The 23974-nt window shown below is 45.4% G+C and overlaps 2 protein-coding genes across 8 annotated transcripts in view; one reads left to right on the plus strand and one right to left on the minus strand.

Moving 5' to 3' along the window:
• Positions 1-16101, plus strand: part of Borcs5 (BLOC-1 related complex subunit 5) — a 68258-nt gene extending 52157 nt beyond the window's left edge. For 2 of the 3 annotated variants that reach the window (XM_076940677.1, XM_076940678.1), the window contains exons 4-5: positions 11260-11394; positions 12374-16101. In XM_076940677.1, coding sequence (XP_076796792.1) covers positions 11260-11394; positions 12374-12601 — 363 coding nt within the window. In that variant the 3' untranslated portion in view covers positions 12602-16101. The remainder of the gene's footprint in view (positions 1-11259; positions 11395-12373) is intronic. The other variant, XM_034511853.2, reaches the window with a different exon arrangement.
• Positions 16102-17059: 958 nt separating this feature from the next.
• Dusp16 (dual specificity phosphatase 16) overlaps positions 17060-23974 on the minus strand; it is a 76644-nt gene continuing 69729 nt past the window's right edge. For all 5 annotated transcript variants that reach the window (XM_034511593.2, XM_076940674.1, XM_076940673.1 and 2 more), the window contains 2 exons: positions 22119-22242; positions 17060-20697 (listed from right to left, as the gene is read on the minus strand). In XM_034511593.2, the coding sequence (XP_034367484.1) occupies positions 19530-20697; positions 22119-22242 (1292 nt within the window). In that variant the 3' untranslated portion in view covers positions 17060-19529. The remainder of the gene's footprint in view (positions 20698-22118; positions 22243-23974) is intronic.

Consider the following 23974-nt stretch of genomic DNA (forward strand, 5'->3'; position numbering starts at 1 on the left):
CCTAGATGTGTCCGTAGACAGCTGGCTTTGTCAGCTCTCTTTGTGCTAGCCACATGTGCCAGGCTCTAAAGCCCCTGTTTTCTTCCTCCACAGACTAGGCAGGGTTAGAGGCTTCCTCCTGTAAGGAACCCCAGAAAATACCTGTAGTCTAAAAACTAGTGGGTGGGAAGTATTAAGGACCCTTAGTTTATAGACATGGAAATAGGGCTTAGAAAAGGTCATCCTGTCCTGCACTTATTTATTGAAAATAATAAGGAATATTAGCAAATTTGGACATTGGTGCTATGATAGTTTTGATCTTGTATGTCAACCAAATGCCCTGTATTAGAGGTTTGTTCCCCAGGGTCACACTGTTGGTAGGTGGTAGAGCCACCCAGGAAGGAGATGTCCAGGTAATTTATAGGTGCCAAATCCTTCAAAGAAACCTCAACCTGTGTAGTGTTAACCTCTAGCTCCTTGGACACAGAGTGAGTAGTTTTTCTCTCCCTCAAGTTCCTATATGGCAGCATGCTGCAGGAAACAAGCCTCCCCAGAAGACTCCATGTTCCCTGTCTGACTTACAGACTAGTGCAAACGTCTAAGCTGGTTATATCGGGGGTTTGTTTTTTTATAGTAATAATGCCCAGCTTGTAGTAACCAAGGAGTGCTTGTTAAATGAACAGCTTCCTAGAGTCTTCAGTTACTTCATCCTACAAACTGATAAGCTGTCTCATTCTGTCAGGGAGAAATAACTGTTTTGAGAGTAGTATTAGAATGGGTAGGCTGAGCTGCAGCTGTAAAGGCACTTGGCATGTGTAGTATTTTAGATGTATGGAAGTATAGCTTGTACTCATGTTCAAAGTAAATCTTTCCTGTTAGCAGATGGTTCTCGTCTGTTGAGTTCAGATTTCCAGGTTCCTCACACCATGTGGCTTTCTGCTCTCCATAGCATCTACCTGGCAGAACACCATGGAATGGCAAAGATTAGTAGGAGTGTCTTATGAGCTGAACTTACCCGTTTCCAATAACTCTGGCTTGAACTCAGTTACATGACTACATCCACAGGAGCCTGGGAATGGGTTGTGCTCATGGTTATACTAAACTTTGAGCTGTAGTTGGAGCATCTGTGTCATCTTTAGACTTCTTTTACAACACATGTGTTGCAAAGCCTGAGACCCTGGGTCAGGTCACATAGTAAACTCTACACAGTTTGAGTCCTACTGTGGGTGAAAATCAAGAGTTGTGTGGGAAACTGTGTTCTTATAGATCACTTTAAGAAAACCAATATCATTGAACAAAACCAAGACATGGAACTATACATTCAATATGACCTCAACTATGTTCCATACTTTTAAAGATCAGGACACGTGGCAGCTAATTAGTCGATTACATAGTACATTAGTGGTGGGATTCTTAGTAATACTTCCTCAGCCTGTCTTTTTACAAACTCTTCATCTTAAACATACAGATTTTTTCTTACTCACCAAATTTGCTGATTAGTTATTGTCAACTTGGAAAGCTAGAACCTTAATTGAAGATTCACCTCCATCAGACTGGCCTTTGGGCAAATCTTTGGGGGCATTTTCTTGATGTTCTTGAGTTCCTACCATGGTAACACTCAGTGATGGACTGTGACATGGAAATATAAGTTAAACCCTTTGCTCCCCAAGGTGGTTTTTGTCAGTGTTGTATCACGGCAACTGAGAGTCAAACTAGGACACTAAGACCAAATGTGCTCAGAGCTCTGAGTATATGCACCTTTATCCATCCCCTAGGTGGATGCCAGCAAGTTCTGTGCCAGGGCTCTGTGTTGGTTTGTCAATGAATTAGGACTAACAAACAGGAAAAATCCTTCCTCGATCTTATACTCCAGTAGAGAAGCAGACAATAAGCAAGACAGAAAAAGGAAATTAAGAAAGGTAAAGTAGCTAACATGGGAAAAGATAAAGGTTATCAATTACACAGTAAGGTAAAGGGAACTAGGCACTGTCAGTGGGCTAGAAGTCACAGACAGCCTGGCCTGGCAGGCCTTCCTGGAGAGTGACCCCATAAGCTCTCCTGGCCTGGGCAGGCCTTCCTGGAGAGTGACCCCAATAAGCTCTCCTGGCCTGGGCAGGCCTTCCTGGAGAGTGACCCTGTAAGCTCTCCTAGCCAGTACAGAGCATCTGCAACCATCTTCACTTGAAAGTGACTGGATTTGTTGACCAATGTCAGTCAATGCCACAAGTCTACTCTTTACCTGCTTACTCTGAAGTCTCCTCTGTTGCTGGGAAGACACCTGAAGACCTACACTGCTCCTTATAAAAGCATTTCCTGCTTCTCCAGGCCTCAGAGATTCCTAAAGTATCTCCAGGGGACAGCCCCACAGCTTGGTTGAGATCTTGGTGGGACTCCACAGCTCCTGTTTTGCACACTGGTCAGGAGAGCTTCTTTCTTTTCTGAGGGCAGACTAAATTGCTGTGAATTGCTGATGTGGAAGGGTACGGTGACAGCCAGACTGCAGCTCAGACCAAAGGACCCTAAGGAGTTCTGAAAACAAATAACATTTCTGGAATAAAACTTATTTATCTCAAACACAGTGAGATGCACAGAGAGGGAGTGCAGAGTAGGACTCTGTCAAAGTCGGAGTGTGTCTTCCTTGATGACTTCTTTCTGTATCCCAGAGCACCTCAGCATCTCCTTCCCTTTGTTTTGTTGTTGTTTGTTGTTTGTTTGTTTGTTTGTTTGCTGAGACTTTGATTCCCTGTAGTCAGACACTCACCTGCCTTCCATATAATGTGTAATGGTCATAACTGAAGTCTCCAAAATCCACCAAGTGTAGACTGCTGGCCAGTCTCAACTCCTGCTCTGTGCCTTCTGTTCTATCCACCCTGCTAAAACAGTCTATGTCCAACTTCCCTGCTCTACTCATCCTCCATCAGACACCAGCCTAACCATCCTCATGCCTCTTATCAGAAGGAAGGCTTTGTTTCTTCCTTAGAATTAGGACATTGTTTCCTGGATCAATTTATGCACTGGATTTGCATAGTTACACCTTCTGGGAGTAGGAAATGATGTGGGCCCCTAGACTCATAAGTCATGAGCAACCGTCCAGTCTAGTATGTAGCTAGAATATCGTGGCTCTTGGCTGATGGCAGAGGTGGTATTACCAAATCCTTAGTCTGCTGTCACCATCCCAGGTTGAACACTCAGGTTCATTCTTTGGGGGCAATGGTAGAGGAGTTTCATGAGATATTTATTTATCTCAGCCACCTCTGCAGTTATTCTCTGGGTCCCAGGGACAGTGTTCATACTGAGCTCTTTAGAGGGATGACAGAGCACTTAGTTAGTTCAGGTTGCCACTGTGTAAAACTACCAGAATGTTACTTAACTTGTAGACACTTTCCTTTCTCTTGGACATTGAAACATGGAGTCTGAAAACGATAGCTCTGTATGTTTGGAGGTCTTCATGTCTGACTGTCTCCACCAGTTTCTTCTCTGACTTCTGGGCCCAGGACTTGGTATTAGCCTTCCATCCCCAGGATCTCAGACTTAGGCGTGGAACTGGGAATGAGAATGAGTGTGAGACTCGGACATGCTGAGCCCCTGTCTGGCTTCTGTCTTGCTCCCACACTCCCTGACTGAGCTCTTTCTCTTATTTGCTGTTGTCTGTAGCCTTTTCAAGTTCAGGGAGGGGCGTAATCTGCCAGATTGAACAGGTTTTGTTTAGGGGACCACTAAGGTTTTAAGATTTCTTTCTTAGTTAGACATAGCTCAGAAAAGAAGCCAGCATAAAGAGAAGCCATAAAACAATAATTGGAACAGAGTGATGACGCCATTCAGAGTCCCCAGCTGCTGGTGTCTCTTCATTCTCTCAAAGGCATGAGTAAATTGTGTTCCTTTACTGAAACACTTGGGTAGAGTATTTGAACAAAGGAAATGGGGTCATTTCAAAATGTCCAGTATGCGGTAATCAATGCCACTCAGCCTGCGGTGTAATTAATGGGAACATAGGCGACAGTCTGCCCATTGTTTGTCCTTGCACAACAGGAAGTGGCAGGGCAATAGGGAGCCCAAGGAGGTTTACGTAATGCAGAAGGAAGTGACTAGAGCTCCGCTCAGCTGGCAGCTTTCTAACGACAGCCCTTGGCTCACCTGAGCCTTCCTCTTCCTAACACACACAGATGTGCATTTGTTGAGATTGCTCTTTGAGTTTTGACCTTATTTAACAGTAGATTTTTGTTTCCCTTATAGCTAGAAATGTTGTCCCAAGAAACGTAATTTTAGATCTTGTGCAATTATATTTTATGGCAAGGCAGAGGGAATTATGGAAAAGAAAATGTGGTCAGCAGGCTTCACTGTGGACAGTGCCCTGGTGGCTCTTGAAGTCAGGAGATCTGGACTTGGGTGCTGGCTGTCCATGTCAGCTGTGTGACGTGAGGTGAGCTGCCTAGTACTCTGGAACAGGCTTCCCCTATAAGAGGACATCTTGCAGGGCTCTCAGTTTTCCCTGCTTTGTCATGAGCCCCCTGTGAAGTCAAGATGGTGCTTCAGAGTAGAGTGTGCAGTGTGCAGAGACGCCAGCCCTTGCAGCATCCACTCAGATCTGCTTTGTGAATATCCATGTTAGATCTGGTAGTGTATTACTTTTGTTTTTGAAAAAGTAAATGCTAGAAGTTTATGGTAGAAATCAAGTGTTTTCTTACTTGAAAACACTGAAAACTGGTACTTAGATTCCTTCAGTATGGGTTTGACAAGGCCTCCATTTGCTTGCTCTGACATTTGAATGAAGGACTCTGTAGAAAAGAGGAGCCAAAGGGAAGTGAGCGTGGCTGGGAGTCTGCTCCGCTGGAACCTGCTGGGTGCTCTTGGGGACATTTTTGTCTTTTCAGAATCCCAATTTTCCATCTTTAGCAGGAAAATGATAGTTCCCTTGAGGATTGTCATGCGACATAAAGGTAAGGTATGTAGAGTATACAGCCATTTACTGGGTACTCAGGGGACAGTAGCTGTAACTTGCAAATCATCTCATCACATTTGTTAACATGAGTGAACCAGAGAATATTGTACACTAGGCTCTACCTTCCAAGTTACTCTGTGGATTACCAAAAGAACCAGTGTCAACACTGTATTTTTGTTTTCTGTAAATCAATTTTACTGCGATTTGCTGAGTGGAGTTTTGTTCTCTAATTTCCAGAGTAAAAGTCTACATGTGAGAATGAATGGCTGGACTTACTCTGAAAGCTGTTGCTGCAGCCTGTTTAGAATGATGGCCTTTAGAGCTTTCCTTAGGGAAATAAGGTCACTTCAGAATATCAGTATGTGGTAACACACGCCATTCAGCCTGTGGTATAAGTAATGAGAACATCTATCCACTGTCACTGTGCAAGCGAGAGTCATCCACAAAAGAGAATGCTGACTGTTCGTGGGAATGGAAGGGGTGATCTAAAGGTGGACCAGAGGCTGGAGAACACTTAGTGACCCTGAAAGGTCTGGTTTTAACATGGCCTACTCCAGCCTTTTGGTTGTTTGACTCCCCATTAGACATGAGGTGACAGTGTGACAAGAATGAAGAGCGATGGTGGGCCAGAGTGGGCTGGTGCTGCGTGTCTCTGAAGTAGAGACAGCTAAGGGGTGGAAGCTGATGTAAGGAAACCTAACCACCATGGTGTAGGATGGAGCCCTTGAAGGTGCCTCCAGTCAGGAGCAGAAGAAAAATAGCCTGACTGCAGAAATCCTTTTGCTGTATACATGGACATCAAAATGTCCTCCTTAAGGATAGTTGGGTTTTTATTAAAAAAAAAAATAAAAGAAGAACGTTGCCAGTACCAGCCAATTTCAGAACAAGAAAGAAGGGGCTCTGGGAGAGAGGTGCTCTGCATTTTTCATTGTCCCTTGGTACTGTCACAGTAAAGCATGGGACAGAGCACCCAGCTTTTCTCTTGGATGGTTGCTCTGTGGTCTGAGCTCCCACATTCCTTAGGTTTGTAATGTTTTACTTGGCCATAGTGGTTTGTTTGAGGGCCACTGGACAGTGTTTAGTTCAGGATTGTCAAATGGGTTTCATCATTCTGAACTTTAATCCTTTGCAAGTGGCCACCTGGGGTCCAGTGTCAGGACAGGCTCCTGTTCCAGGTCAGATGAGGGACAGTCTGTGCTTAGTGCTATCACAGGTGTGGAAGGAAGTGTGGGTATCAGGTTTGTTTATTTGTTCAGACTGAGATCCGAGTCTCATTGCACCCATCTTACAGGTACAGTTCAGTGGTCTCTCCTATAAGTCAAGGGTTGTGTCACTAACAACAACCAATTCTTGAACACTTGCTCTATACTAGAAATGTGTACATATTGTCACTCCCCACTCTTACTCCCTACCGTGTGGTAGGTTCGGGTCTACTGCATCTCTATACATTGCCCATGTGGGGCCTTACTTGTGAAAGTAATCCTATGATTTGTAACCATTTGTGTCATGTTTCCTTCACTGAGTATAACACTACTGATGTTTATCCAAGTCAGTCATAGTTTCTGTGAGCATTTCATTTGATTTGATGGCCAAATGATACTGTGGTCTATGGGCATACCACAGTTTGCTATCCATTCCACACCAATGGACATTTGGGTTATTTCTGTGTCGGCCTACTATGAGGAGTGGTGCTGTGAACACTGATGTGTAAGGTTGTGCATACTTTGGTTTCCTCATGTATTTTCCTGGATGTTAAACTACTGACTAGTGATAACCCTCTGCTTAACTTTTTGAGAAATTGTTGAATGGGTCACTGAAGTGGCCATACCATTTTGCAGGAGGGGTGTGGGTTACTGTACCATCACTGGTACTTGCTGTTCTCAGTCTTTTGGTTTTAGGCCTCCTAGTGGATGGGAAGTAGTCTGTGTGACTTGATATTCCTTTCCCAAATGACTAGAGACATTGACATCTTCTCATGGGCTTGTGGCTGGTTCTGTCTTCTTTGGGGAAATGAGTAGGCTGTGACCACACCTCTAGACTCTGCCTACAGGGAGTGTTAATGTTGTAGCTTTACCAACTGCTAACTGCAGCTCTTAGCAGATGCAGTGAAGGGAGGTCAGTGGTCATATAATTTAGGAATTTGAGTGTTGTGAAGAACTAATCTCCATTCAGTGAGACTTGTTGGAATAATGTCTTGTAGTTTATAGCTGTTTTCAAGTCACATTTGCATATATCATCTCCTTTGCATCTTTTAAAACATTTAATTTTGTGTATGTGTGTATACCTATGCGTGGGTATGTGGATCTGGGGCATTGGACCATCTTGGGCTGGAGTTGTGCTTGGTGGTCGTGAGCTGACATTGGTGCTGGGAATCAAACTCAGGTCTTCTGGAAAATCAATACACTTTTTAACTACTGAGCTGTCTCTCTGGCCTTCGAATATAATTTTAATATCACTACTGTGAGATATAAGAGATAGGTGCTTCATTCCTCATTTTAGAAAGAAGAAGCTAAGACTGATTTCTGGGAGCTATTCAAGTAGGAAGATTTAAATCTATGACTTCTAATTTCTGTTACTTTGTGGCAATAAAGTGACAGACCACTAGCTTCTAGGAACCTGGATGCTGAGAATGTCAGTCAGAGAATATCAGAGACCTGTGGTAGAGGTTTCCTCACCTCCCGATGTTCCCACCCATGTATTTAAGAAGTGTCTTGACTTAGAACTTTGTTGCCTTTACTATAAAAACTTCGTAACTTTATTAGATGATTACAGCAGAGTGTGGTATTTTGGGTAACCAAAATCTATTCTCAGACCACAGCCACTTATATTTGGGTCCACAACAAACTCTGAGGAAAAAACTGTTTTGTGTTGAGAGCAACCATCAACAAATAGGCAAATCTGGTCATAGCCAGGTCCCAGGAGACTCTTGCTAACCTCACAATTCACTGAGTGACTGCCATTTTCCCTCTCAGCTCTTCAGGAAGAGAGCCAAGTTGTGCATCCATGCATGGCTTTGCACTGTCTATCCAGAGAGGAGACAAAGCTGGGGTGGAGGTGGAGCTGAGAAGCTGACGGCAGCCATTGCTCAGCCAGCCTTGTCCCCATGCCTGTGCTCCCTAATGCCCGCCATCTTCCTGATGTCTTCTCCTGGGGAAGTGGGAGTTATGTGCAGAGGAGGTGAGCTATCTACTGAGACCAAATCAAAGTTGATCTTGAGGCTTAAGTTAACATAGACATCACATTAAAGGCTGAACATTACTTTTTAAAACATTACTTTTAAATGATGTGAAGAATCATCAATTTTTATATATTTTCTTAATTAAGCCCATAAGTGGTTTTTGGTTTTGTTTTATTTTGTTTTGTGATAAGGTCTTGGTATGATACGCAGGCTGGCTTCAGTCTTCTAAGCTTGGCCAGACTTCCTGTCTTGTTGGTGCTGAGACTACAGATGTGTAACACAAGATCCAGTTCCTATTTCCTTTTTATTTAAATATTGTTTTTTTTTTTTTTTTATAAGAAGTCTGTTTTTGTTTTGGGGTGTCACTATGTCACTAGCTGGCTTTGAACTCAGATACCTGCCTGCCTTTACCTCTCCAGTGTGGGTTTGAAGGTGCATGCCTTGTGCTCAGCATCTTTTCAAAATGTCTTATAAGGTCAGGGAGACAGCTCAGGCTTGCCTAGATTGTGTGAGGTCAGGGAGACAGCTCAGGCTTGCCTAGATTGTGTGAGGTCAGGGAGATGGCTCAGGCTTGCCTAGATTGTGTGAGGCCCTGGGGTCTATCCCTAACACTGTTAAAATATTTCTAAAAACACATGCACTTGTGTGTACTTACATTTTTATTGTTATCATGTTGGGTCTGACCAATGTTTATAGGAGTTGGCTTATATTCAAAGCTGAAAATTGTGACTAAAGAGACTTGGGGCCAGGGTCAGAGCATGTGCCCAGTGTAGGTTGTGGGGCCTATCCTTGGCACTCCAAACTGATAACAAAAAAGAACAGGAAGTACTTGTGGATAACTAGGACTTCATTCCTTTGGTGGTGTGAGATAGTTCTGTCAGGAAACTTGGGGGGCGGGTAGGCTGTAAGATTTCACAGGTCAGAAGTTCACAACAAAGAACACAGTCACTTGATGTTTAACAAAGCAGAGGCACACTCCGTAGAGATTTATTTTATGATCATGTAAAAACAAAACTCTCACTTCAGAGAATAAGAGTTTATTCCGAAAGCCAAATATTCATGACTGTGGTCTGGGAACACAGATTTAGGTTACTCCAAATGCCCTATTTCAGTTTGGTAACAGCTTTGTGAAGGTTTTATAGTGGTAAGACAAAGAAAATCATCTCGATTCTGCATATGTGAGAAAACATGCAGCTGAGCCTGGCTTACTTTGCTTAAGATGACAGTCTCCAATTCTACTTGCTTCCTTGCGGATGACACAAGTCCATTCTTTCATTCATTCTTACAGCCAAACAGAGTCTCCTGTGTGTCTGCCCTGCACTGTCCCAGTCATCTCCGAGGAACATCTAGGCTGACTACTCTTTTGTAGACACATGGATTTATTTCTGGGCTCTGTCTGTCCACCGGTTGATGTGTCTGTTTTGACTTCTACAGCTTCATAGTTTATCTTGGAGTCAAGGACGGTAGCTCCTCTAGCCCTGCCCTTTCCTCCTCTCCTCCAGGGCCGCTTTGCTCAGGCTCCACTTGGCTCATCCAGGTTCAGGATCGCTCCTCTTGTATCTATGCAGAATGTCCCTGGTGTCCTGATAAGACTTGATGGATTTTTTTAAACATTAATTGCCAATACTAATTGGTTTTCTGGATATAAATCTATTAAATATATGTGTTGTGAATATTTGTTGTATGTGGCTGGCCTTTTTCTTTTTTCTTTATGCATGTATGGGGTACACATATACCATGGTGTGTGTATGGTGGTCCTTGGAAACATCCTGCTACCAGAGACAGTATGTGCAGTGGAGGACAAGGTTTGAAGACTGGGTTAACTGAGCCGTGAGCTCTTGAGGACGGCAGCATCACCTGTTTACTGTGCTGGTGTTATAGAACCCTGACATTGCAGAGACTTATGTAAAATGAGAGACTGCTTCTCTCTCAATAAGACAGAAGCGATTCCCCACAAAGTCCGCGGACTTCTTGTTGTTTACCTCCCTGCCAACCCATGGGCATGATGTACCTGTTCTCCGAGAGCTGCAGCAGCAGAGGAGGAGCCAGGGAGACGATGAGCAGCTCGCTCCCAGCTGGGGACTGAGGAAAGTTCCCAGAGGCTGCTGTGATGGACACATCTACCAGAGCAGACTGGAGCACAGGCACAGGACCACAGCAGGGCAACGGTTCAAACACAAGTTATGGGGAATAAACAGGAGTTCACTGTTACTGGAAAATCAAACTGTTTGTTTAAATAGTTGGGGTTCCTTGTGGACGTTCCTGTAACCTAGGACTTCAGTTTCTGGGTCTGCCTGTGTTTCCTGGAATGCTACAGTCCTGGTAGCAGACAGTGGGAAGTCATGCTAACGTGCGCAGTGATGGTGTGGGTAGAAGGAGCTTGGGTCCGGAGTGTCTCTGTCCGTGGGAGCCAGCATGGCACAGGGCATGTCCTGAGAGTCACTTGTATGGAATGGTGCGTGCACTGTTCACCCAGTGGTGCCATTCCACTAGGCAGTATCTATGTGCCCAGCTGGACATGGGGCCATGCAGGGAAGTGTGTGCATCTGAACAAACACTTCACAAGATGGCTGTAAGACCACTGAGCTGCAGGTCAGAGTCAATGAGTTGACTGTCAAGCACCTTAGCCATGGCCCACAGAGCCTTTGAGGTGAATTCAGGTAAACTCCTATGCCTGACTGGTGTGCCTGCTCCTGTGTGAGTCAGGGATGGAGAGCGGGGGGCCTCCCAGCAAGGTAGATAGTGTGCTGACTGCAGAAGACTGCAGAGTCTGAGCTGCCGAGTGAACTGTCCTGGCTGTATCTTCCCAAGACCGTTGCCCCTCCCAAGGGACTTATTTTGGGGCATCCTGGCAGGCTCTGACAGAGGCCAGCAGTGGCACTGAGCTGTTGAGCTTTCTAAGAGCTGAGCAGTGTGTGGGCAGCTCCTCTGAAGACACCCACACTGCGTCCATTCGGGTGGACTGTGGTTTTGTTCTGAGCCTGCCACCAGGTCTTCTTTATCTCTGAGCTTTGAAGACCAGCTGAAGAATTACTAATGCTGTCTGTCTGTCTGTCCATCCATTCTCCTTCTCCCTCCAACCCTCAGTTTCACTGTGTAAAAGTAGGGTTGGCTTTCCTTGGCCCTGGCTTTGACCTCTCATTTTTGTCAAAACTTTTTTCAGAGTCTCTACATAGTAAGACATCCTGGGCTCCAGCATGCAGCAGGAAGGGAGAGGCTGGGGAGGAGGGAAACAGGAGACAACAGGACAGCTGGAGTGATGTTTAGAAGTTTGGGGTGCAATGAGAGTCTCAAAAGTGTAAGTGTATGGGAAGGGAAAGGAAGGGTGCATGGGTAGATGTGGGGTCCTTGAAGAGGGGTGCAGGCATGCAAAACACCATTAGTGCCCTCCTTTATCTTTTCCAGTGACAGATATGCCCAGCAGGAAGAAGGGCATCCCCAGCAGTGTGCAGTTTGTATGATGTTCTAGTCTCCCTCAGGGTTGGGGGTGCAGTTGGCATGTTGGGCTTTGGCATAGGAGCTGTGCCTCCGCCATAGTTTCCCTGACTGATCACAGCTTCACCAAAGTCATTCTGGGAGGAAGAGGGATAAAGACCGAAGAGATGTGAGGAATTTGTAGCATGAGTCCTGGGTTAGATATCTGTGTAATTCTGTCGTTCCTACAACTCTGGTTACAGCTGTGTGTCCTTTGATGACAGAGATGGTCTACAACAGTCTAAGAACTGTGTGGGTCATTTCTTCACGATGTGTGGAGTGGGAGCATGCACAGCTGTGTGGTAAAGCCCACTGCACACTCAGGCTGGGGACAGTGCCTGTTGGTTCTAGGCTGCAGCCTGGACAGCATATTCTGGGACGGTGGTGACACAGCAGGAAGGGTCTGTTCACTTCAACAAGCCACACACAAATGCAGTGTAAGAACCAGGGACCATGGTGCCAGCATTTGCATAGACAGAAAGCTCCGGAGTCTCAACAGGGAAGGAGGCACACACTCCCAAGTGTCCCATAGTAGGTCTCAGTAGTCCTCAGGGTGCCCACTGCCTCTGAGCCCTCCCAGTGGTTCTCAACCTTCCCAGTGCTGTGACCCTCATGTTGTGTTAACCTCAACCATAAAACTATTCATTACTACTTCATAACAGTAATTTTGCTACTGTTATGAATCGTCTGTAAATGTCTGGGTACAGGAATCTGATCACCGACCCCTGTGAAAGGTTGAGAAGCACTGCTCTAAGACGATGTGGTAAGCAGAGTGTAATGCTTCGCCTGTTTACTTCCTGCAGATGGATCTGTCCGTGGAAACCCTCTTTTGCTTCATGCAGGAGCGCCAGAAAAGATATGCCAAGTATGCCGAGCAAATCCAGAAGGTGCATGAGATGTCAGCCATCCTGCGCCGTATCCAGATGGGCATCGACCAGACCGTGCCACTGATGGAGAGGCTCAACAGTATGCTGCCGGAGGCCGAGCGCCTGGAGCCCTTCAGCATGAGGCCCGAGCGGGAGCGGCACTAGCAGGCACCTCCTGCGCAGGCGCAGCTCCACCCCCTTCCCCAGGGCCCTCATGCTTGCCTAGGTGTGGCTGACCCACATGGACTTTCCAGTGTGGTAGTTCTTCGTAACCGAAGTTGGGACAATTGAATTCCCGGGAACTCTGTAAAGAACTTTGCATCAAGAATTATTTTTATTTTGCTCAGATTTTTCTGAATTTAAAGTGTAGGTTGTCTAGCTACTGCAATGAAACTGGAGGAAATGTTAAGAAACTTCTCCTTGGCACCTTGTGAGACTTTCTGCAGGCTCTGTGATTTGTGGTTGTAAATATAAATAGTTCTCACTGGTTCCAGTTACTGTTCGCACCCAATGGCACCCATCACATCAGGGAGGTATCTCGTACTGTCTTCTTGTCCTGCCAGAGCACCATCTTTTTGTTTTTTCAGTACCACGCCCCTTTTGTGGGTCACTGGAAACTGAAGACTGCCTTCATCCACTCATGAAGGTGTTTCCCAATAGTAACTGCTTTTTCATACAGAGCTCAGGCTTCTGTCAGCCCAGCAGACCTTGGCTTCCATAACAAGGTTTGCACCGACATTTGCTCCCGCCCTCCAGAGGCCGTCCTTCTCTCGTGCAGAGACCCACTGACCTCCACTGGTCTGCCAGGGACACTAAAGAGGCTACAGAGCCCCTGCCCGCCATTGACGTCTGTAGGGCATGGAGCTGGGGAAAGAGCGTCTGCCTATACCAGGAGTCTGAGGAAGGAAGAGATGCAGTGAGTGCAGGGGACAGGCTTGAAGATCAGAGCTGGGTCTGCCGCCTCCACCTTCTTCCCTGTATTCCTCCAGAATCCCAGATTTTGTCAGGTGTCAGAATAGCCTCAGTGTTTTTATATAATTAAAATGAATCTGATTAATTTATTGTGTAGCAGCTAAACTTGATCTGATTCTAATCTTGTTTTTTAATTTGTAGTTTTCTTTATTACTAATTGTGATGTGTATATGATGTGTGCAGCGTGAGTAGGATCGTCACAGTGCATGCTTGGAGGTCAGAAGACAACTGTGGAGCTGGTTCTCTTTCCACAGTTATGTGGATTCTGGGGCTCGAACTAGGCTTGCATGACAACACCTTTACCCGCAGAGCCAGCTTACCAGGCCCTGAAAATCCTGGGTCTTAATCAGATACTAATTTATAATGTTCTTAGAACCCAAATTAAACACAGGGCATAAGACAGTTGAACGGCATGAATATTTGAACTACAGGGAAGAAAAAGATTAAATAAGATGAAGGGGAAAATAGTAATGTCTAGTAATTTCTTTTTGTGGGGGCTAGGGATTAAAACCGGGTCCATGTACTTCTAGCTGGCCTGGGACTCACTACTAGGCTAAGCTGCCCTTGTGGCTGCTTCCTGCCCCTGCGTCCCTCATTGCTGAGGTGACAGGCACCATTTTACCCTCCCTAATATGTGTGGTATGTTCCCAGTGACTAAGTACATTAACATTGGAGGTGCTAGGCAGGGCCCATCACCTTGTGGGCACACTCTTGGTTGTGTCCTGCCTCCTTTCTTGGGGGCTGATGCTTTTGTCCCTCACACAGGAGGAGGTAAGGTGGGCTGACAGAGCTTGGGAAGCTGCTGCACACGGTAGGGCCATCATTTTACCTCTGCTGAGCTCCCTGGTGAAGGTGTCTCCACATTGTTTTCTCATCACTGAGTGTCAGCCATTTCTAGAGCAATCTCCTGGGAGGGACAACTTAAAACAGATGTCCTGTAGCTCAGAGACCTATTAAATCCCCGAGGTCATTCCAGAGCATGCTAGGGTGAAGGAAGTGGCAGCCTGCATTGAGTAATCTCCAGGTGATTTCTGTATATTACGTGTCTGTCTCATTTGTGTGTTCAGTTGTCAGATAATTGAGGCTTTAGTTCCAGACTGAGTTCTGATTCATTGATCTTTTTTCCCCATAGTGTTCATGCTATTTTTGATATTTCATACTGCTTAGTGTTATTCCCACACAGTATTTTGATACATGGTGTGGCTAGATGGAGCCCATTTCCCTTCAGAAATAGTTTTTCCTTTTTTCTTTTTCTGAGTTGCAAATGGGCAGAAAGTTGAACAGTGATGTCGTGGGCACTCATTTTTTTTTTTTTTTTTTTCACCTCAGATGGCAGGAGGCATCTCTAAAGTCACCACAATCATTGTCTTTCCTTGAGTTTCTGGAATATCTGGAGCCTAACTCTGTGCATAGAGATCTGTTCAGTTGTCCACAGAGTTTTGTGAACAATACAGGAATCAGGCGCCACCTCCAACTTTACTTTGCTTAGCCTGTGATCTAAGTCATTTGTTTTGGTTCTTGAGATAGGGTTTCATGTAACCCGGGCTGCTGGCCGTGAACTCAGTGTGTAGCTGAGGATGTCTGGTGTTCCCATCTCTTCCCCCAAGTGCTAGGATAACAGACAGGTGCCACCACACCCAGCATGTGGAGGGCATCTTGTTGTTTTTAGCCAGTAAGCTCTCAAGGTATCCCTCCTTCCCTCCCCTCCTTGCTTTGTAAACCAGAGTTCCACTGTGCCTTTAAGAACCTATTTTGCTTCCCTGTGATGTGTTTATCTGTATTTAGGGACAAAGAGAGCACTACTGAGGGTTCTTTACTACAGTGAGGGGCAACTGAAGCTGGCCTTCACTCTTGTTTTATGTGCAGGTGTTTTTTATACATGTTGGGTGGTGTTAAAGCAAGAGATAATGAAGTCTGGTGGTGCACATTTCTCGTCCCAGTGATTGGAAGACTAAAGAAAGATCGAGGACATCTTGGACTAAGCACTGATATCTATAGTGGAACCTGATATTCAAAACAAAAACAACAAAACAACCCCCCCCCAAAAAAAAAAAAAAAGCCTATTATAATCTTAGGGCATTAAGATTTCATCATTTGCTGGCTACTTTTTATGTGAGCTTGTCAGAGTCCTTTCCAAAGAGGGAACTTCAATTGAGAAGATGCTCCCACTAGATTAACCTGTAGACAAGCCTGAAGTGCAGTTTCTGGATTGATGGTTGATGTGGGAGGGCTCAGCTCACTCACTGTGAGCAGTACCAACCCTGGGTCCTGTGTTCTATAAGAAAGCAAGTCATGAGGTGCAAGCCGGGAAGCAGCGCTCCCTCATGGCCCCTGCATCAGCTTCAGGTCCCTGCCCTATTTTCAGTTTCTACCCTCAGTGATGGACTATGATGTGGAAGTGTAAGGCAAAAAAAAAAAAGAAAAGAAAAGAAAAGAAAAGAAAAAAAAATCCTTTCTTCCCCAAGGTGCTTTTGGTCATGATGTTTTATCACAGGAACAGAACCCCCAAGACATATCTTTGTTTCCCTTATTGTTGTATCATTAGGAATCATATATACATACTATGCATATATTCATGTATATTTCTTGCCTTCTTTTAACAGTTAACTTGGAATATAAAATATACTGTGAACCTAGTTACCTAGCTGTGTTGTCTGCAGAGTAAATCTTTGATAAAATGAGTTTCAGGAACACCATAGGCTGGAACAGAGAAATGGTCTGATTTTGTTTGGGTTTTGTGATTTCTTTGGTTCTAGTGCTAGTGAATCAAACCCAGGGCCTTGCACATTCTAGGTAAGCACTCTGCCACCGAGCTACCTTCCCAGCAGCAGTCTCAGTGTAGTCCTGGCTTCACATAATGTTGTGGAATTGTTATTTTCTTGACATGGGTTCTGGCGATCTTGAACATAGGTGTCAGGTTTGTATGGCACACTGTTACCCACTGAGCTATCTCACTGGCCCGTGGTTTCCTTTATAGCCATTCTGTCTGCCTTGTAGTGGCAGCAACATTTCATCTCCTTAGTGTGTACTTTTGATTAAACTGGTGAGGCTAAGTTTCTCATATGATCAAATGTCATTAAAGTATATATAACATGGGGAAGAGTCTCTTCGTGGTTAAAATGGGGTCTCATTAAGAACAATCAGGCCTCTTTCCCCACTGTTTAGCCACAGATAACCATAAACTCTTGAGGTTTCTACCTTTATACCCTGAGTGCTGGGATTTCCATCATTTATCATGTCTGGATTATACAGTGTTAGGGATCAAATTTAGTGTCTCATGAATGTGAAGTAAGCACTCCACCACCTGAGCCTCATTTCAGCTTCTGAGAACAGTCTGAAGGCCATCCTCCTCAGTTTCTCCTGTAAGGACTCTGGAATCATTTATTTGTGGTAGGTGCACATGCAGGCAGCTATCTGTATATCCTGAAATCAGGCAGGTAGGAAGGCTTCCTTCAGTGTGTGCTTGGCATAGGGAACACAGAGCAGCATCTGCCTCTGTTCCATGTGATGGTACATGTATCAGCTGCCACCTTCATTCTAAATGGTTAAAACTGTCACTTGTGGTTCTGTGACTCCCTTCTTTTGCAACTTAAGACAGTCGTTCCCACCAAGGGTGAGCGCTGCAGAGAGAGGTCACTTCTCACACTGATGTATAAACAGGTACCAGTTTTGATTTTATTTCATCATATTAACATACATGACACTTCAAAATGAGAAATGCACAAGTGAACCATTCAACAGCTTGCCTTACTCCAAGAACACTATGTTCATATTAAACATTTATACAGTCTTTCCATTCTAACTTTATAAATGGTCTAAAGCATTTCTCAGAGTCTAGTATTGCTCATTAAAATCACCACTTTGCATCATCCCAGTAGACTTCAGGCTTCCCTGTGCTTACATGAGGAGACAAACCACTACACTACCCACAGTGTGCCTCAGAGGCAGCCCTTTCACCATGGCAGTTGTGATTCCAAGAACTGATGATATGACAGTGATGAAGGCCTGACAGCTGTAGTGTGTGACTATCAGCTATACAGAAGGGACCAGCCCAGAAAGCACCTCCCTGCATGACACATGACATTAGACAATACACTGCCCAAAGATCCTGAAGCCACCAAACCCCCAGTCCTCCTGGAACATACTTCGTGGTGGAGCTGCTGCTTTCATTCTTAAATCATGTCTTACTGGTGTGACCAGATTTTAAGAAGGTAGATTGTTACATACTAAGTGTGTGTATACAATGTATCAAAATTCACTGTGAAGCTTTGAGAACTTTAGATGTTTTGATATATATCTAAAACCAGATTGCTGAACAGAGTCTCAGAGTGGCAACATGCTCCCGTGCAGTGTCTGCTCTGCTTTCATCTTATGCTCACACACAGCTCATCTGTACAGAACAGTATAGTATGTCCATGAGGCTCAGAATCCTCCTCACGATCAAGCCCATCAGCTTCAAACCATGTCATTCTATGCTGGTTTTAGCAATCACTATAGGAAACATTAAGTCACATCCTAGTCAAAGGAGCATCCATTTCACTAACATAGAAAAACCTGAGATATGAGTCAGCCCCTAGCTACATTTACAGTAAAGAACAATGACAACATCTACCCCTACCCACACCCAGCTGACGTGAGTGAATTAAGGCTGTAAGGAGGACTGTACTCTAGAGGATACAACTCAAGCCAGGAAGTTTAAAGGCAGATATGTACTGTCATGTACACACTTGTTCTTATTACCTCTTAGCTCAGCTTCTCAGCTGCCAGGATTGAGGCTACACAGTGATTGTATACCAGGGATCAAGAAACCACTGTGGTCCTTCACTCTGACATGTCCCTTTCTCAGAAAGCATGCTGGGATAGCTTTGGAAAAGAGCTTTCCTGTGTTCAAAACTAAACAAAAATTCAGCAACCCCTTCTTAACCTTTTTAGTATGTTTTATTCTGAATAGTTCTTGCTTACCAAAGTCCATGGTAAATTTGGAGGTCTAAGAAGATTCTAGAAATATTACCCTGGTTGCATACTATAGAGAAAAAAGCCAAGGAAATCCATTTCCTGCTTCAGGTTTTACCTTCCCAAGTCTTCTTATCGTTTTATTCCAGGACATGAAACACAAGTGAAAAGCATCTGTTTCAGCTGAGAACCTGAAGGTTCTGTCACTCCACTACCAAGCCCAATGATTCATGTTTATCTCTAAACCAAGTCTGCGGTCAACTGAAGAATCAACAATCCCACTTTCGATAATTCTTGTAATAATATAAGGAGGGAGGGAGACTGTTTAGTGTTCCATCCCTGGCTTAAGTCTCTAAGCTATCTGACTGCCCAGTCTCTGGCTAAGCTAAACTCTAGCTGGTTTCTCCTCTTCATTCAAGCTGACAGGAGGGGTACATGGGCAACAGGCCCACTGGGATTTTGTGCATAGACAGTATGAATTTGTCTGGAAAGTGACAAGTTACCTACTTAGTCATAATGCCTAGAAAATGGTCTACTAGACATAGTGGTGATGGCCCCAAGTGTCTTGTCTGAGGTACTGGATTGGTTATAAGTAGATCTAGGCAAGGCGCCTAATAGTTCATCCAGCAGAACGATGTCCGTATCCTTCAGCTGCCAATTAAGCTTGGGTTTATTACTCAGCTGTGGACAGGCTCATTTCCCTTGGATTTACCATTAGGGTCTGTCCCTAGGAGGGTCTTCCCACTGACCCACAGCCGGCTCAGTCTTAGCACTAAGGTGCACTAGGGAAGGGCCTGGACAGAGATGAGTTCTGAGACCTCTGTTGCACGTGAAAATGGGAGGGATTTTGCCCTCTAACATTAAAAACAAACAACAAACAAACAAACAAAACCCTTGCTTTTGCAGGAACAAGAAGATGTGCAATTCACTGAACAAAATCTCTTCTCCTGGCTGGGAGAATTCTAACATCTACCCTTCCGCTCCTTTCTGAGAGAGTTAGCTATTCTCAGTGCAGGTGCTGAGAGAACAACTGTGTTGATCCATCTGTTGCTTCTATACCGTAGCTCTATATTCCAAAAATATATGATGTACATACACATATTTCAGATTTACAGGGACTATTTTGTGAACAGAGAACAAAACTGTCAACAGAAGTTCCCAGGTCTTCTCAGGAGACCTCAATGATCTCCATGCTGCCTGAGAAGCTAGACTGACTCCCCACTTTGCCCAGCTCTTCCCGAGACCTGTTCTCTGACATCATGCTCTCTCCAAATTCCATCTGGCAGCTTCTGCGTTTAAACTGCTTCTCAAAGGGACTCTCTTCATGCCAGCTCCGCCTTGAGTCAGCTCTGTCACTAGGCTTCTGCCGCCTACGAACAGAATGGATTTGGTCACTGCAAGTGGGCAGCTGGCTACAGCTGTAGGCAGAGTAACTGGTGCTGCCTCCATAGATGGTTGAAGCAGAGTAGAAGTGTGAAGGCTCTGTAGCAAAATACCAACTGCTGGTCAGGGAGGGGGCAGAGGACTGGGGAGCCAGAATATCTGAGTGCCAGCCCTTGAGGCCGAGCCCTGCAGCAGACTTGGTGAGGTGTTGCTGGCTGGTGGAAAGGCCAAAGAGGAAGTTGGTGTGGTAATTGTCCTCTACACTCCCACTTCGATGCAGTGGTGAGAAGAAGGGCCTCTGGGTGGACACACTACTGCTGGTTCTCACGGAGTGCAACCGTGTGATCTGGCTCTCAGAAGGCCTGGTAGGCTGGGGCTGCTTGGGCATGTGGGCCTCCTCCTTATCCGGGCTGGTCTCTGGAGTCTGTTCTGATACCTCCTGAACAGGGGAGAACTGGCAGAGCTTGCTGGTCCCATCCAGTGCAGAAGGTTTGTAGTATTCCAGAGCATCCTCTGACGAGAAGCCGTGTAAGGATGCGGCCATACTGGCTGAATACGAAACAGATTTGATGTCAAGAGAGAAGGAGCGCTTGAGCTTACTGCTGTCCTCCAGCTGCTCTGAGGACAGCTGGAGCCCACTGAGCGCCTGGACCAGGGGACTGTCCTCTAAGAGTGAAGGCTGTAAGCTGGGCACACTTGCAGGATGCACAAGCCTTTGCCCTGATGCCTCTGAGGCAGAGTTGGCACAGGGTGGACCGAGAGACAGTGCATTCTTCCATCCTCCCTCGGAGGCCGCAGGCACAGGCTCACTGGGTTTGTCTAGGTGCAGCAGCTTGACTTTGCTCTTCGGGCCTGACATTCCAGTCTGGTTATTAATCGTCTTCTCATAGTCCATGAGTTGGCCCATAAAATTAAAATTCGGAGATATAGTAGGTCTTTTTTCTTTCACAAATCTATAAAGAGAACAAAGCAAAACCTCTGAGTTTTACAACTGCACTTTGTTTTCAAGATACTGGAGAAAGTGGGCCAGGGCGTGACTACACCTTCCCAGTGCTTTGGAAGAGGGTTCATGTATAGTTCCAGCATTAAGATGGAGAACACTTTATCAGGGGAGCTGTGTCATGGTGGCGTGCACACTAGAATGTACCCTCTAGGCTCCTTATTTCCAAGAAGCCAAGGCTTCCCATGCAGCTGAGAGAGGATTCTCTTCAACCCTAGGAAACGCCCCGCCCACTCCCTGCCACATATACCAGCACAACAAGGCTGCGGGACTCAGCTGCTTCGGCTTCCAGTGTCCCCTCTCCCACGGCCATGTGCATGTCTCAAGACATTTCCCATAAAGATGGCACCAGATGGCACAGTGTCAGAGTACCCAGCTCTGGATTTCTTTTTATACTCAAAATGTTAGAAAAGTCAGTTACAAAGTGATTCTGGGTGCTGAGTAGTGTGCTGCTGTACTGAGTTACTGCTTTATCTAGATCAGGCCGCAAAGTCCTTAAGCTCACTTGTCCCAAGCCACACAGCTACTCAACGATGGAGCAGGACTGTCCAGTGTCTGGGTCCAACCTGAAAACCCACATGATAAAACTGTAATGGGATATAAGAGTGTGGGCCCCACCTGACTTCAGTCTAAGCAGAAGGACACAGAGACAGAGGCCTAACTGGAGAGAGAGTACAGACAAAGAGAGGACCTATCCCCCTTCCCAGCACCCAGGAAGACAAGCTAAGTTTTATTATTCTAGAGTTTACATTGTGAGAAACTCAAATATCAAAATAAGCCAACATGGTGCATGCATCTATATTCTCATTCTTTCTCTTAGGAAACCAACTACTTCTTGTCAACAGAGCATGCAGTGAACAAAGTCTCATTTGTTACCAAAGACGATTCAAGTCCTCAGCAGCCCTGCCACTCTGTGTCCTTGCCTGAGGTAGAAGGAGAGGGCCGCCTACTCAAAATTACTACCTGTAAAATCTGGTCAATTAGACAGACAGAAGTTTTCCTCAGATTTTATACACGAGTGTGTCAGGCTTTCCCATCTCTGCAGTACAGTCAAGCAGAGCAGACTCAGCATTGTGCAAGAGCCGCTTCCTCCACTTGCCAATCAGAAAAGGCCATGCTCCTGTCGAGGGAAAGGAATAAGCTTTCCTGATCTATTACTAAAAAGTAGCTGAGGAGGAACACCACGTGTTACAAGAATGACAGCTAAGCAGAACCACAGTCCTCCTCAGTCTCTGCAAGACCATGAATCACTAGGAACCTGTGATAATTGTGACTAGAATCATCTCTGTCTATGCTCATCTGGTCACCCACCTTCACAGCTCTGTTTCAGGGAAAATGAAAAGCAAGTCCCATGAGCCATGTCCCTGTCCTTACCTGTAAGCCTCATCTAGAGACATGTCCATCCTCTTCATGATGTAGGCAATAGCAATGGTGGCGGAGCGAGAGATCCCAGCTAAGCAGTGGATCAGTACACAGCCGTTGGAGGCTTTTGCTTTCTCTGTGGGAGCGAATTTAAGAAAAGTCACGAGGGATTTTTCAGTAAGGAAATCTTGTAGGGGCCATTACTCTGAGTGTTACTGTCAGTGTCTTCACCTGAAACTTCAAAGCAGATCTTACCTACACAGCCTCCTAGTTATCCTTTATTGTTTACAGGAGAAGGGGGAGGGTAGTTCTCTCACTATTAACATATAAGCCATTGAGGTCTAAAGGGATTATTAATAAGCAATGAATGGATTACTACCTCAGATTGCTGGGCTTATTTCAGATTTTTTTTTCCCATGTAAGAAAGAATGCAAGTGGAGGGAAGCCAGAGGTCCACCTCAGCTGTCACTCCCTAGGTATGACAAAGTACCTCACTGGCTTGAACTCACCAAGTAGGCTAAGGTAGCTGGCTGGGTAGCCAGAAAGCCTCAGGGTATCCTCCTGTCTCTGCCTCCCCAGTACTGGGGTTACAAGCAAGCACCAGCAAACCCATCCTTTTTACATGAGGTCTGGGAATCAAGCTCTGGTCCTTATGCTTGGACAGCAAGCATGTCAACAAGCTGAGCTGCCTCCCTGGCTATCTGCTTAACTGGAAATCACGTACATGCTACAGCAGAGTTCTCTAACAGGAAAAGCAGGAGTTACTACATGTTGCATTCTTTGAATCCTCTGCTCTGAGTTAGAGAGACTCCCAGACTCAGACAGCACTGCCCTCTTTGCTGATGAGGGCCTTCCCAGCTCACATGCAGGAGCAACACCACGACAGACTATTCTGAGCTGCACGTGTGCTCGGCCAGAAAGTTGTCATGGAGCCAGATCTGCTCTGTCCTTTTCATTTGTGTTGTAGCCAAAACTGAGGTTAAGATCAGTTTTGTTTTGTCTTTTGTTTTTCCAAACAGGTTTCTCTGTGTAGCTCCGGCTGTCCTAGAACTCACTCTGTAGACCAGGCTGGCCTCAACCTCAAGACATTCATTCCCCTGCCTCTGCCTCCCGAGTGCTGGGATTAAAGGTTTGGACCACCACCAGATGAGGTTAAAATTCTTAAAAATTATCAGAATACAAGGAACCTGCACTGGATAATGAACAATACAGAGCAGCTCCAGCCTCCCAGCCTGTGTCAGACTTCCAGCAGATGATACTTATTACTGATTATATACTAAATAATTTAACAGTAAGCAACAAGCAGCATCTCTGTTAGACAAGGGAGCCAAACAGGAACAAATGATCACAATCCACACTGACACACAGACCAGGCTTGCAGAAAAAGCCCATGAGTCTACACAGACATGTACGTTAACATCAACCACCTGCATTTACCTTCTACTCAGTATTCTCTTTTCCATGAGTGAGAGGCTCAAAGCCACTTAATGGCACTTGTGATTTTTTTAATACTTTTCCTATAATTTGCTTCTTCCCCAACTTGTCTTCCATCATAGCGTGTCTGGATGAATGTGTGTATCTGGGGAGAAGCACCTGCAGAGCGGCGCCTGCTGTGTTCATGTTCACATCTGAGCCCCAGCACACACCCTAACACCGCGTGCTTTCAGTTTTCTTGCTAATAATGGTCTGAGGCTGCAGAGGAGGTGCGGTGGTTAGAGGCACTTGCTGGGGCTTTGGCCCACACTGCACCTCACTACTGTCTGTGACTCCAGATCCAGTGTAGCTGGTGACCTCTTCTGACACCTCAGCACCAAACACATAAAGGTAATACAGGCACAAAAATAAATGTAAAACAAATTTCAAATGGT

This window comes from Arvicanthis niloticus, chromosome 9 (genome assembly GCF_011762505.2).
Source record: "Arvicanthis niloticus isolate mArvNil1 chromosome 9, mArvNil1.pat.X, whole genome shotgun sequence".
Lineage (NCBI taxonomy): Eukaryota > Metazoa > Chordata > Mammalia > Rodentia > Muridae > Arvicanthis > Arvicanthis niloticus.